Raw genomic sequence first — 14,029 nt, forward strand, 5'->3', positions numbered from 1 at the left:
GGAGGATTTATTCACAAACACACAACAACATTTACACACACATTACCTCTCTTCAGGACGACACACGCCTGATTTAAACTCAACACCAACATCTTTAGACCCGTCACTCTGTAAGAACACAGAGCTGGGTGGAGGTCCAGGCTGGTTCCTGTGAATAATGATGGAGCAGTGATGTGAGTGCTGAGCTGTGACATGGAGAAGAGTCATGGACAGTTAGAGATGGTCATCTCACCTCTGAGCTTTGGTCTGGCTCTCATGTTCCCCACACAGAGTGCTTTTAGAGGGAGGGACTCCCTCCTCTCTGTCCTCACACTGATCCATGCTGCTCAATTCACATCAGCTCACACACACTTTCTACCTTCACCTGCAGAGGAAACACAAATCATTCATGTGCACATCAACTGAAATCCTCTATAACAGTGGTTCCCAAACTTTTTTTGCTGGGCCCCCCTTGTTTTACAAGAAAAATGTTCGCGCCCCCCTCGCGCGCATGCGCGCATGCGCGCACGCACGAACACATCCTCCAACCACACACACCCATATTTTGCTCCATTGCGGTTTATTTCACACCTCAAACATTTAGTAAACAATTAAGCAAATACAAGTAATCTCCAATAAATTACAGGTAGTAAGAAAATAAACTACTCACTCTTTTACGCTATGTCCACACCTACACGGGTATTTTTGAAAACGCAGCTGTTTCGTCCACAACGGCGTTTCGAATCACCGAGAACGGAGATTTTTTAAAACTCCTTTTTTGCGTTTATGTGTGGACGAGGAATATAGAGTTCATCACTCAACGTCAAAGTTATGTGCCTTTTTCACGTCACGCTGTGCGCCACGTTATTGTTTACATGAGATGAATTGCAGAATGGCAGATAGAGACGAAATACTGTTAATCTGACTATCTGCAGGTTTTACACGCTCACATATACACGCAGTTACTGTCGCTCCATTTAGAAAGGCAGAGGTGTCGCGGTGTAATTATTTTACATGTAGTTGTTTTTTTTCTGTGTAATAATATTCAACATTGCTATCAATACATTTTTCAAAAAATCCGTCTGCAAAATGGGTTCAAAAACATAAACAACTGTTGGATGCTGTTTGTCCGTGATTTGAACCGGGGGAACAAATTGTGACAGGATCAGGCTGATGTTATTTGTATCCCACTGTAACTTTACTGTATAAAGAGCTAACATCTCCAAAATGTCAGGAGTAGTCACTACAACAAGTGTTTGTGAACTAAAAGTCAAGAATGTGGGATCCTGTTTGTCCGTGATTTAAACAACCCAGTGCTGCTCCCAACGAAGGGAAAACCAGTTCTGCAGGGAGACCTACCTCGGCACTTGTGCAGGTGAAACCAAAGGGAAGATATGCTTCACCATATTTTCTAGTCTTTGGCTTAGAATGAAGTTGGTTTGGAAACATATTCAGCGATGCTTCCTCTCCTGCTTTGCGTTTGTGTGGGCGCCCGTGCTAGCAGTGTCCAAGCGTTGTTTTTGTTTTGTTTTTTCACTTTTCATGCCGCGCCCCCCCTGCAATGGCTCTGCGCCCCCCCTAGGGGGCGGGCCCCACACTTTGGGAACGTCTGCTCTATAACAAGGCGAACTGAACCTTGTGCTACATTAATATAATAAGAAAATAATGTTAGCACATGGGAATAGAAACTTTGTTACAGTCTAAATTTTAATTCTAATCAATACTCAGCTTGACCATTGTTGTGTACGTCACAAGCAGAGAAACATAAAGGTAAGAAAAGCTGTGTTTTGTTGCCTAAATTGTAGAGGGTGACCTTGCCTCTGCACCTAAACAGAAAAATGAGAACAGTCAGACATAAAGTGGAATTCAGCAGGTGGAAGAAGCCTAAGATGTAACCTGACTCTGACCATGAACACTACAGTCACTGTACTGCACTCCAGCACAGTAAATCCACAGCACCGCAACCTGACCTGTAGAGTGTTTGAATAACACAAAGGTAATTTACCTCAGTTTGTTCTGTGGGACATTTCACAATAAAACAAAATCATCAAATACAAATATCTGATTCAACAATGATCAGATAGAAATTACATGTAAAGTCTATTAAAGTCTATAAAACTTGTCCTTCACTCTCTTCTAATATGCCTACATGCTTATATAGGGTTAAACCTGTGGTTGCATTGTGCATTTAGTTGCAACTCATAACTTCAGCATCTGTATTAGAAATAACAGACGGCTTTTTTTGTTGTTTGGCTTTTTTTGTTGTTTGGGGGTTTTTGGGGGCTTTGTTGGGAAAAATATATCTGTAATCACTTTGATTTTTCTTTTGAAGTTTAAAATAGATCAGTGCTAAAATCATGACAATATGAAACAAATTTAATGTTTATTAATGGATACAAGACTTAAATTAACATATCTCTAGAACCCTGTGTAATAACCTCCACGTTTTACAAAAACCTGCCTATTTATGCAGTTTTTTAACAAACGTTTTATCAACATTAACCTTTATATTGAACTTAAACCTGTCTTCAGTTTGATTTGTGATTATTTTCAAGTTTCAGCATTTTTAAATGATCAGCATCCAAAATCGCATCATCATATTCACTTCTGTTTACGCAGGCATTTTAACATCCACAGAATTTGTAGATCAAGTTTGTTTGTTAAACTCCTGCATGCTTTTGTTTTGTTCCTGGTACTTTTAAAGGTCTTTCTTATTGTCAGTGCTGCACATGTGGATTTCATTCATCGCACTTGTTTTGACTTCTGAGTGTAGAGTCTATAAAAACTAATTTAAAGCTTTTTTCCCTCCAGCTTCTCTGTTATTGTCATCAGTCGGCCACGCTCACACAAATCCACCTAATATGAAGTTAATTAAATAATAAAAGGACTATGAATTATTGACATTTTAGTCCCTGTTGTTTTTAAACCTGTATTACTGCGCTATAAATGAATCATTATACTGTTTTGTTATAAGCTCAGTGATTCCAGCAGCTTCTCTGGGTTATTTCCATCAATTTAGACTCAATTTAGACAGTCAGCTATTACATTTGTTTAGATATTCCACTTTCTGTACTCCAGATTCATCAGTTTCTGTGTTTATCAAAATCTTTAACCAAACTAAAGATATCTGTGAAATGGACGGTATATTCAGTTCATGTAAATATATCTGCATTTACTCCAGGTGACATCACTCCAGTTGTTTTGATGGTGGCTCCTAATATTTAACCTACTCTTTCACAGAAGAGCTGCCTAATCGCTGAGTAACTTTGTTTCTTTTTTGATTCAGGTTTACTTGAGTGCACATGTATTTTGGGTTTAGTCAGTGAAGTAACGTTATGTAATTCAAAGTTCAATTAATTTTTATTTTATTCCAGTTCATCTGTTAATCCCCCCTCTCTTTAAATCAGTTTGCTTCTGATTGCTCCTCTGTTACTTCTACAAACAGTATCTGCTGCTTAGGGCCACCACTTCCTCCACGTGCCGCTGCGGAGATTCAGAAAATGAATCTGAACCTGAAAAACAGATTTTCTATGTGTTTTATTGGAAATCTTTGTTTCTTATATTTTCTCCCCTGACATGTAGATCTGTACTGTATTAGAGTTCATAGCGGGAACAAAGATCCCAGCATGATTTCTCTGTTTGGGAAATCTTCCAGTTATTTCCTTGAACCTGGTTAGTGAACTGAGTCAGTGCTAGACTGTATAAATGCTGTTTCACTGGATGCTACCACATAAAACACATTTAGCAGCTCACCATTCTCTAAGGCTACGTTCACTCTGCAGGTCTTGATGCTCAATTCAGATTTTTTGATCAAATCTGATTGTTTTGTCTGCTCGTTCACACTACAAATAAAATGTGACAGCAAACGCGCTCTAGTGTGAACGCTCAAAGCAGCCGCATGCGCAAAAGAAGACGTCACAGACAACGCGCTCTGTTTAGACCCAGAGCAACAGTATTGTTTGACTGATGACCTTAATATAAAGACTTCAGACTTTACGTTTCCCACTTTTGCTTTAAGTTATAAAGTTATTTTGTTATCTACATTTGGCCTAATAATGATCCTTATTGCTGTTTTAGAGGAGCGCTGCTTCAAAGGATAGTTGCAGATTTCTGTCAGAATCTGCAGATTATACAGAACAAATAAAATGTTCACGTTTCTCCAACGTTGTCTTCCCAACAGTTTCACTGGATGGTCAGGAAGCGTTCACGATGTCTTCTCCAGCGCTGATAATTGGCGTCTGTCTCGTGTCAGTGACGTAAAAGACGGATTTAAAGTGACATGACCATCAAACAGCAGCTTTCTGAAACATCAGATATGTATCAGATTCAGGACCACATACGAAAGTGACCCAGATCGGATTTGAAAATATCAGATTTGTGCCGTTCACACTGTCACCATGATGGATTTGGGTCACATAGGGTCAAAAAAGTCAGATTTGATGCGCTTTCGCCTGCAGTGTGAACGTAGCCTAATATGGAGAACACCAGATCTGCAGCAGGGTTTGGATTTTTGTTGTTTTATCTTGATGGCATGTGAACAAGGTTTTTGTTTGATTGTTTGTTTTAAATCAGCTAACTTGTGGAGAAACTAGAAAGAAAAACTTCTAAAGATCCTCAAACACAGTCCGATCAGAAGAAGTGGGTCCTGAGCATTAAAGTCAGCATTAGCTCTCTGCTCTGTCTTACATCATTTTCATGAAAAGATATTTTAATGATGTTTGGTGTTTTCAGCCAAGGAAACCATGTCCATGAACATTTATAGCACCAAAATAGAAAAACTAGTAGCTGCATGCAGCATAGTTTCAGTTTTCAGAACACCTGATCTCAGTGATGCACCAATGGTAACAACACTCATTTAACAGAGCTGTATAAAGGCAAAGAGACATCAGGGGTTTGATTTAGATCATACATTTGATTTATTTTATGTCATGACATAAAATTAATTTGTTTTATGTCAAGTAAATTAAAATATCTCACTTCCTGTTCTTTTCTATCAACTCCATCAGTTTCTGTGATGCCTCAGTGATCAGCCATCAACAGAAGAAGGTTTAACTTCCTCATGTTTAAGTGCGTCACACTATGCCTGTGTTTGAACATTAAACATGTTATTACATGTAACTTTACTGTGCGCTGTTTCTTCTGTTTTTGAATCAAGTCTTCTGTTTTTCATGAATAAACGAGTCCTTGTTAAAGATGTTAAAGGAAAGCATCAGCAGTCAGGAACAGATGGCTTCGAGCCCTCTGCTGACCAGGAGCAGCACAAGGTCTTAGACAGACTCAGACCTGATCTTCTGGACACAACCGTCTGATTCTTGTTAAAAAAGTTCAGATCTTTCTATCTGAACATTTCCCACACAGGTAAGAATTCACAAAGGACCAAACAACTAATTACTTTTGTCCCTTGAACAGTTCATTTGTGTTTAATTTGAAACAGATCAAACACTAGTATCAGGCTTGCGTTCTGCACTTTATATCTTACACATCTTCAGTTATGGAGTGAGCGGTTTAAATGCGTTTGAGGCTGTGAGACTTTGCTCTTACATTAAAGTCATGATTTACTAAGAATTCATCACAACAAACAGAATCGTAACATGCATCAGTTCAACTATTTAACTCATCTAAATGTACCATTAAGTGACTGGATAAATGTATTTAATACAAGAGTAACCTGGTTCGTTGGCAAAGGTTTGTAGCTAAATTCAGGGCAACAAACTTAAATACAATCAAGTGACTCTTCATTCAGACTGAAAATAGTTCAAAAAGGACAAAGTTCAAAGTGTTCAACAAAAAATTGCAAAGACTTCAATGGGATGGCAACACACAGACACAAGAGACACACTGTGACCAACTAACAGTGATTAAAATCTTCAAACACTAAAAGAAGTCAGACTCAGGTCCCTGATTAAAACACAATAAACACAAAACCCTCAGAGTGTGACAGCAGCAATCAATGTGTTCATCACAATAGAAAGACACAGAAAAGCAGAAGAGTCCAAATATATTTTTAAACTTGTGTATTTTAAACTTGCAAACTCCATATGCAGATATTATCAGCACACACAGCATTTAAAACATGAATCTTATGTCTGATTGACTTTGCAGTGACCCTGAACTAAACTGAGCTGCTTTGTTTTGTGTTTTTTCACTTCAGTAAAACCTGAATGCCAACTTCTTAACAACAAACTGATTTTATCTCTTTGTCCTTGTTTAAAGGGAAAAACAATGTTACATGACGATACTGATTAGTGTCAGTTGGGTCTAAAGTTACACACAGAACCATTTAAACTGTTGATCACAGTAACAAATGTTTAAGTGCAGAGTAACTGACTGATAATCAGTGTGGATTCCAATCAATCAATAATCTATAATCATGTGTCTTCAAACACAAGCGATCCAAAGTGTGTCCTGAAATAAGAGCTGAACATCTGGTCCAAACATCACAGAGCAGAAACAAACAAACTGTTAAAGGAGGAAACAACACAAACGTACAGTTTCTTCAAACACCAACAACAAGCTCCACAGCTGGACACCAAACACAGAAACCCAGGTGAGCTGCTTCCTGGAAGGAGGCGGGACTCCACCTGAAGTAGGGCAGCAGTCAGATTTTCACATTAAGAGCATGCTATTCTCTAGTTAATTTAAGATTTGGCTCATTCCTTCTCATTGCCACTTCAAGGTACTAACACTTATTTCATGTGGGAAAGCGCCCTTAACCCCTTCAAAGTTTATACGTCACAGTTCTTTAATACGTCGGCTCAACTGTCAACAACGTTGAGTCCAGATGTGTGGACAGCTTTCGTGCTTCCTCAAACCTTTGTTCAAGTTCAATACAGTGCTCCCTCATTATAACACGGTTGTACAAAAGCCAGTTGGCAGAGCTGACGAACAGAGCCACATCTGCAGAGTAAATATATCAGTATACAGCTGCCAAATAGCCAATGAGCGGGAAGGCAACCCATCCTCTTCACCAATCAGAAGACACAATTCTACCTCATCATCACGCTTCGACGCAGAGAGTTCGGTCAGAGCTGCAGGTGGGGAGAGTCAGCAGAGGTGTGCGTCCATGAGACTGTAAGTTTCTGTGTTTTATCCTGTTTGTTCTTTGCTGCGGCCATTATCCTCCTTTGTTTAAATCCTTGGCGCACACTTAGTTTACCGAATGTTACTGTCATTTACTGCGAAGCAGCCTCTGCCAGGCGCTCATTATGGGACCGTCACTAATTTCTCATGTTGGCACTTGTGTAAAGTGCCTAGTTAGGATTTATGTAAATAGTTGTGACGGAGTTACACCGTCCTGGGCCGCAGACAGCTGATCTGGGCGCATACACGCACCACCACCATTAGTTTCTACAATTACCGTGAATGACGTGTTTGTGCTGCCATTTATATCCAACAACATCAAGCAGTTAAATCAGAGAGTTCATGTTACTAACAGCTCAGCTCTCTGCAGCAGACAGAGGCTGGACTTTAAAATCAATGAAGCGATCTTTAGACGCGTCACTCTTTAAGGACACACAGCTGGGTTCAGGTCCAGCAGGTCTCCCATAGATCCTGTTAGAGAAGAAAACGTGTTTTTCATTTGCAGGCACAGAAGCTATTGAAGACTAAGCACACCTTCATTATCCTAAAGAGAAACTGGTTTGCAGGCTAAACATAAGCAGTGTAAGTCTCTGCAATGTAAGAACAGAGATAAACACTGTCATTTACACTGTTCAGGATTATGGTCGTACTGTGAGCAGCTGGAGTTTAAATGTATTGTATTATACGTATGTAAGAATTCCTCTGGGTTATTCAAAGAAAAGGCTGAGGATGAGTTGGTTAGAGCACAGAGTTTAAATACATGGACTGAACCATGTGACCTTTACAGACAGCTGGGACCAGAGTCGAGCTTTGCCCTGAAATCTTTGCTGTTTTCACTTGATAACAGCAGCTGTTTAAAGTTACTGAGTGTGTTTGACAGTAAAGTGAATGTAAATGTGAGACACTGTGTGCTCACAGCTAAAGGCTGCAGTCAGCTGTGTTAGAGCCTCTTTCACACAATGATCCTTTAATAAACACTCAGAGCTCCATGTTGATGAAGCAGTCATGTGTGAGCTTGTGTGCTGACATGTTGACAGTTTGACTTCAGCTTTTACTGAAGAAAATCCACAGAAGGCTGAAAGTGAAGCATCACTTCCTGTTTGAGGAGAGCCAACAGTCTGTTTACACGTCATGTCTGAGTTACAGCTGGAATAAATGATCATTTGCAAAGTCTGCTGCTCTTTCTGTAACCATCTGACCATCAACTAACTCTGTGCTGCTGCTGCTCTCATTCACAAAGTGCTCAATTACATTTTTAACTCGTGTAAGAGCTCTTAGTGTTAGCTTAGTGTTAGCTTAGTGTTAGCTTAGTGTTAGCTTAGTGTTAGCTTAGCGTTAGCTTAGCGTTAGCTTAGCTTTAGCATGCTGTCTGACTAGCTTAGCGTCAGAGCTCTGCAGGTAAATATTAATCACAGTGACAGTAAAGGAGGTAAAGATGAGAAAAACACTGCAGCTGAGCTGTGACGTCATCACGTACGCTGCGTCCTCTGTGGGCTCTGAGTGAACTCACAAAGTACAAACTACAAGTACACAAACACGAACGTAGCTCAGAGTGGCGGACACACTCGGCCTCGTTGGTCCAGCTGTGAGTCCGTTACCGTGAACTATGGAGCGGCAGATTTGTGCTGAACTAAGCTGCACACAGCTGATGTTAGCCAGGAAAACATTACACACTGACTTTAATGGAGAGACCGGAAATACAAACACACACAGTTTGTTGTGTGAAGAAATCAAACATGAGCTGAACAAACAGTAAAGCTCCTAAAGACAAACTGTTAAAGGAGGAAACAAAGCAAACTTACAGTTTCTTCACACACCAACAACAAGCTCCACTCCACACCTGGACACTAAACACGGACACACAGGTGAGCTGCTTCCTGGAAGGAGGCGGGGCTCCACCTGAAACTCAGCACAGGTGGGAGGGGCTCAGCTCTGTGTGTGCTGATGTGTTAACTTTAAAAATCTGCGTCTGACTGCTCAGACTGAGTCAGAGTAAAGTTCACATGCTGACGTGTGGAGACATGAAACCTTGTTGTAGCTGCAGGTGTGAACACACTGATCCCAGATCAGCTCTGCTGTATTTGTAACATGAACATTTCTGCTGCAAAGCTTCAAATGTTCAGCATGTTTCTCTGTTTCCAGTCTATAGATCCAGTCACACTTTCTACCTTCACCTGTGCAGGAAAGACTGAGAGCAGAGCTGAAACCAAGCGTCCAATCAGTGAGCAGCATCAACACCTGAGCTTCATTCAGACTCTGTTATATTATCATTGAAGATGTTGTGTGAATGAAATGATGTAAATATCCAAACAACTTCTTGTATGAAGCAGTCACTGATACACTACTGTGTCGCTGACACACACTGTGCGAGGTCACTTCCTGTGTTTGCTCTTAGAAACATGGCTGTACAGTGTTGTATGTGAGCAGCACACAGCCATACGTCAGCACATCTTCTACATTTACACAGTCAGGCTGTATTAGCAGAACAAAGAAACGCTGTGGATGCTCCTCATTTGAACAAATGTCACTCTGATCCAAAACAAACAGGAAAATGCATCAATACAGAAGATGACAGAGCCAATCAGAAATGTGCATATTACTGCTCAGAGCTGCAGCTTCACTCAACAACTTGTCATATCCAGATTGTTGACACGAGTGATGAAAGGTGTGCTTGTGTTCTCAGAGCTCTGCTTTTTAAACTGGAGCTTGTTCCTTCTTCTGATTGGTCGATCTGTGAGCGACTTCCACAACAATGAAATACAGTCAGACTGAGATCCACCACAACTCACAGCTCATCTTTACTACAATCATGTTTTTCAGTCCCATCAGGAAAAGTTTGGGATCCAATAAGATCCACTTAGAGTGGATGTTTCCACTCAGTGTTCCCACATCTTCCAAAGCCGTGGAATTTCCCGACACTGCCACAGACAATGAAATAATGTTCCTTTATCTTGTGAACACTTTCCACAGTTCTCAGGTATATTTGATTCTATGTATTCATCCCAGTGCTGTCACATAAATCCTCATTAACCATCTGTGCTGGATTCATCTGAGATGTGCATAAATGTAGTGCGAGCACTTTTCCAATCACTGTCTGATGTTTCACTTTCACAATCTTCCTTCTCGTCCCTCGACTGTTCTGATGAGAACAGCGTCAGTGTGTGATCAAACTTTGAGACGATACCTTTACTGAAACCATGTGAGTTTAGTGTTTCTTCCAGAGCAGAAAGGAGGTTTGGAAAGATTACATATTCTGGTTCACAGACATAAAACTTCTGAGCTCAGCAAGTTCTTCATTCAGGATCTGGTTTCTAAACTCCAGGATCATCCAGAGCAGCAGTTTAGTTTGCAGGTTCACTTTATCTCCTGTATATTTAACTTCAGCTGTGCTCTCAGACCGACCGTGGACCCAGCAGAACTGGGTTCAGATCTCTGGGGCCACTTACATCACCTTCATGTCCCGGGTCCATGAGAGCTCTTCAACACCACCTGGTGTTGAACTCTACAGGACCAGTGACTGTAGTACAGAACCATCACTGTGTGAGGACACAAACCAGTATGTTTGATGGTGAGGACCCAGTAAACGATCTAAATACTGCAGATTTAAGATAAGATAAGATGACCTTTATTAGTCCCACAGGTGGGAAATTTGTTCAAAAAGATAAGAAAGAAACTCAGAATGAGCAGAGCTGCTGTAACAGGCTGCTGCACACGCCGCAAGTAAAGAGGCTGATGCTAAATGATGAGGTCACTAAACAGGAAGTACAGAAAGATTTAACTGTGTGTCACATGATGATGTCACAGTCTCTCCCTGTGGGAGGGGCCTAAAGTAGGCATGAGCATTACAGCCATTTCCTCCAGACTGAGAAAACAAAGCTGAAGCAGAGAAACTAGAGACAGAGCAGCAGCAGCCACACAGACAGGAGGCGTCTGCATCAGTGACTCTTTGACATTATGTCCACATCAAAGCAGACACACACTGGGACAACACACAGGAAGATGATGGACGAGGTGGGAGGCGGAGCTAGTCTCCAGTTTCACCAATCACAATCCATCAGGACTGTTCATCAAATGAAACGCTCGCGTCGTAACGAGACGTCGACACGACCAAACGCCATCACAGACACGTCTCTGCTCGCTGTCAGAAGACGAGGACGATGAAACAGGAAGGATTGAACTCTTCTGTGACATCAACGCCAGCAGAGGCTGAAACACATCCTGACCTTGAACATCACAGATCCCCACGGGCACACTCCCATCTCACACATCACATCCTGTAAGAGGAGGAGAGCGCCGGGGTCGTGCTCAGGAGATATGAAGTTCAGTTAGAGCAAAGAGCATAAAGCAGCATGTAAACAAAGTGCACAGGGTTCATTCATGTTTGCAGGGCGCCCATCACTGCGCCGCCACAGCTGGAAGTGTGTGCGAGTGTTCAGTCACCCTGCAGGGATCTGTGATTACTCTCAGAGAAAACCAATCATGATACAGACACTTTTCTTTCTCCCTGCTGGAGGTTGGCTGGACTTCTTTACTGTCCAACAGCTGAGCTGGACAGAAACAATCCCAGGTTTCCCTGACTGAAGGTCACCATGCTCACCTCAGCGTGGGAGGAGTTTCAGGCCTTCTGACAGACGGCTGCAGGTCAGTGCTGCACCGACGTTGTTGGGTCCTGAGTCATGGGGACAGCAAACGACTTGTCAAAGCATCTGCAGGAGACGAAAGCTGAACTTTATTAAGCAGCAAAAGGACATCAAAGCACTAGATGTGAGTAAAGAGCTGCTCCTCGGCCCCATCATCGTGTGCTCGCTGCAGCTTCTACATCAGGTTCTAGTGGACAACCATGAACCTGAACTCAACACCTGAAACTGTCCAGCAGCTCTTTGTGTCTCCACGTCTCTGCTGGATGGACTCACCCACTGAAGCCAGGACTCAGTGTGGAGCTGGGTGTGGAAAACGTCCTGTATCACCATCACATGACACAGAGGGTCCACAGAGGGTGTCACGGGTAAGCTCACGGTCACTGGGAGGCTGAGTGTGGAGTCAGTGTTGCTGTGGTTTGTGTGTGTGTGGAGATGAAACACACCAGTGTGTCCTGTCACATCTGTTTGACCTCTGTCACAGTGAGCTGACCTCTGCTCCTCCTGCGTCTCTCACTGGACTAACTTTGTTAGCTGGACAACCATCGTGTCCACAAAATGTTTCCTTACAAGGTGAACGACGTTTCATTTAAACTGAATCTTGGATTTTATTGTGAAAAACCTCCTTCAAACATGTCAGAGCGTCACAGAGTCTGTGGATTTTCCCACAGACGTTGCTCCTGTGCTTCCACAGCTGTCACACAGACACATTACCGACTTCATGTCCAACGAAAGCTGCCAGATTTGTACTTTTCCACATCCTTAAATGTGTTTTCAAATTAAAAGCAGCACTTCCTGTTTCCATGGAGGAAATGTAAACCACGTGGAAGCTTTAAACATTAATGTGTTTTCAAATTAAAAGCAGCACTTCCTGTTTCCATGGAGGAAATGTAAACCACGTGGGAGCTTTAAACATTAATGTGTTTTCAAATTAAAAGCAGCACTTCCTGTTTCCATGGAGGAAATGTAAACCACGTGGAAGCTTTAAACATTAATGTGTTTTCAAATTAAAAGCAGCACTTCCTGTTTCCATGGAGGAAATGTAAACCACGTGGGAGCTTTAAACATTAATGTGTTTTCAAATTAAAAGCAGCACTTCCTGTTTCCATGGAGGAAATGTAAACCACGTGGGAGCTTTAAACATTAATGTGTTTTCAAATTAAAAGCAGCACTTCCTGTTTCCATGGAGGAAATGTAAACCACGTGGGAGCTTTAAACATTAATGTGTTTTCAAATTAAAAGCAGCACTTCCTGTTTCCATGGAGGAAATGTAAACCACGTGGAAGCTTTAAACATTAATGTGTTTTCAAATTAAAAGCAGCACTTCCTGTTTCCATGGAGGAAATGTAAACCACGTGGGAGCTTTAAACATTAATGTGTTTTCAAATTAAAAGCAGCACTGTTAACTGTAAGCGCTGTTACACTTTTTGATAGCTGGAAACTTTAACTGTCATCAGAAAACATCAAATATTCTGGATCCTCTCTGCAGTGTCTCGTCTTTCCTCTGTGACTTCCGTGGATTTTAGCTCAAAAATGTTTTTAAATGGTTTGTCAGCAAACTGACCTCTGACCTCTACAGTACTGACCTGTACAAAGAGCTGTCAGTCTCAGCTCTTCTCTCCCAGCACTGGTGGAGCAGGTGTAGTCGCTGCTGACAGCCATTGTTGGTTTTCTCAGAGACAGGCGGAGGTCTGCAGTGTTGAGAGCATCAGCTCTCATCGATGTGCGCCGCTGTAACGCTGCTTTTGTCCTCTGAGATCACCAGGTATGAAATCCGAGTACTGACAGGGCAGCAGGACAGATCTTTCCCCCTCATTCACTTCCATGAGCACAGCCAAGGCATGCTGGGAAACTGAGGACACACCAACAGATGTAGAAATGACCTGCATGCTGTGGGTTTGTCTCCTCACAGGTGACCAATTAGCTGCAGAAACCCAAGCCAGGTGTCTGAATACTGACACATGGACTCTTCTTTATAATAACTACACAATAGTGAGCATTAGTATGTAGTTTATTAATGGAACCAAACTGTTCCTGTTATAGCGACTTTCAGGACCTCCAAGTCTGCACTTATGTTTATTATCAGTTGGAGCCCCTCCTCATTCTTCTTCTTCTTCTTTGGTGCAACCCTGTAAATTTTGGGGTACCCCTTTGGCCCCTCCCCTTTGCTACAATTCCCCTGTGGGAGAGGTCGGTGTCATTTCTTTCCCAACACTGTACAACACACATATAATGTATATTTAGCCACCCTGATGTTTCTGATTGTGTTTTTAGGTCAATTATTGTCATCATTGTGTCTTTGCTAGATGCTGTGAATGTGTAGTACGTGTGTG

The 14,029-nt window shown here is 41.8% G+C and overlaps 1 protein-coding gene across 1 annotated transcript in view; it reads right to left on the minus strand.

Annotated features, from left to right (window-relative positions):
* The window catches only part of LOC148105969 (NLR family CARD domain-containing protein 3-like), a 65,896-nt gene extending 65,543 nt beyond the window's left edge, over window positions 1-353 (minus strand). The window contains exons 1-2 of the mRNA XM_087838426.1: window positions 233-353; window positions 47-148 (exon numbers count right to left, since the gene is read on the minus strand). Of these exons, the coding sequence (XP_087694552.1) occupies window positions 47-148; window positions 233-321 (191 nt within the window). The 5' untranslated portion in view covers window positions 322-353. The remainder of the gene's footprint in view (window positions 1-46; window positions 149-232) is intronic.
* Between the last annotated feature and the right edge of the window lie 13,676 nt (window positions 354-14,029).

The sequence above is a fragment of the Neolamprologus brichardi genome, chromosome 3 (assembly GCF_056152115.1).
Source record: "Neolamprologus brichardi isolate AB-2024 chromosome 3, ASM5615211v1, whole genome shotgun sequence".
Lineage (NCBI taxonomy): Eukaryota > Metazoa > Chordata > Actinopteri > Cichliformes > Cichlidae > Neolamprologus > Neolamprologus brichardi.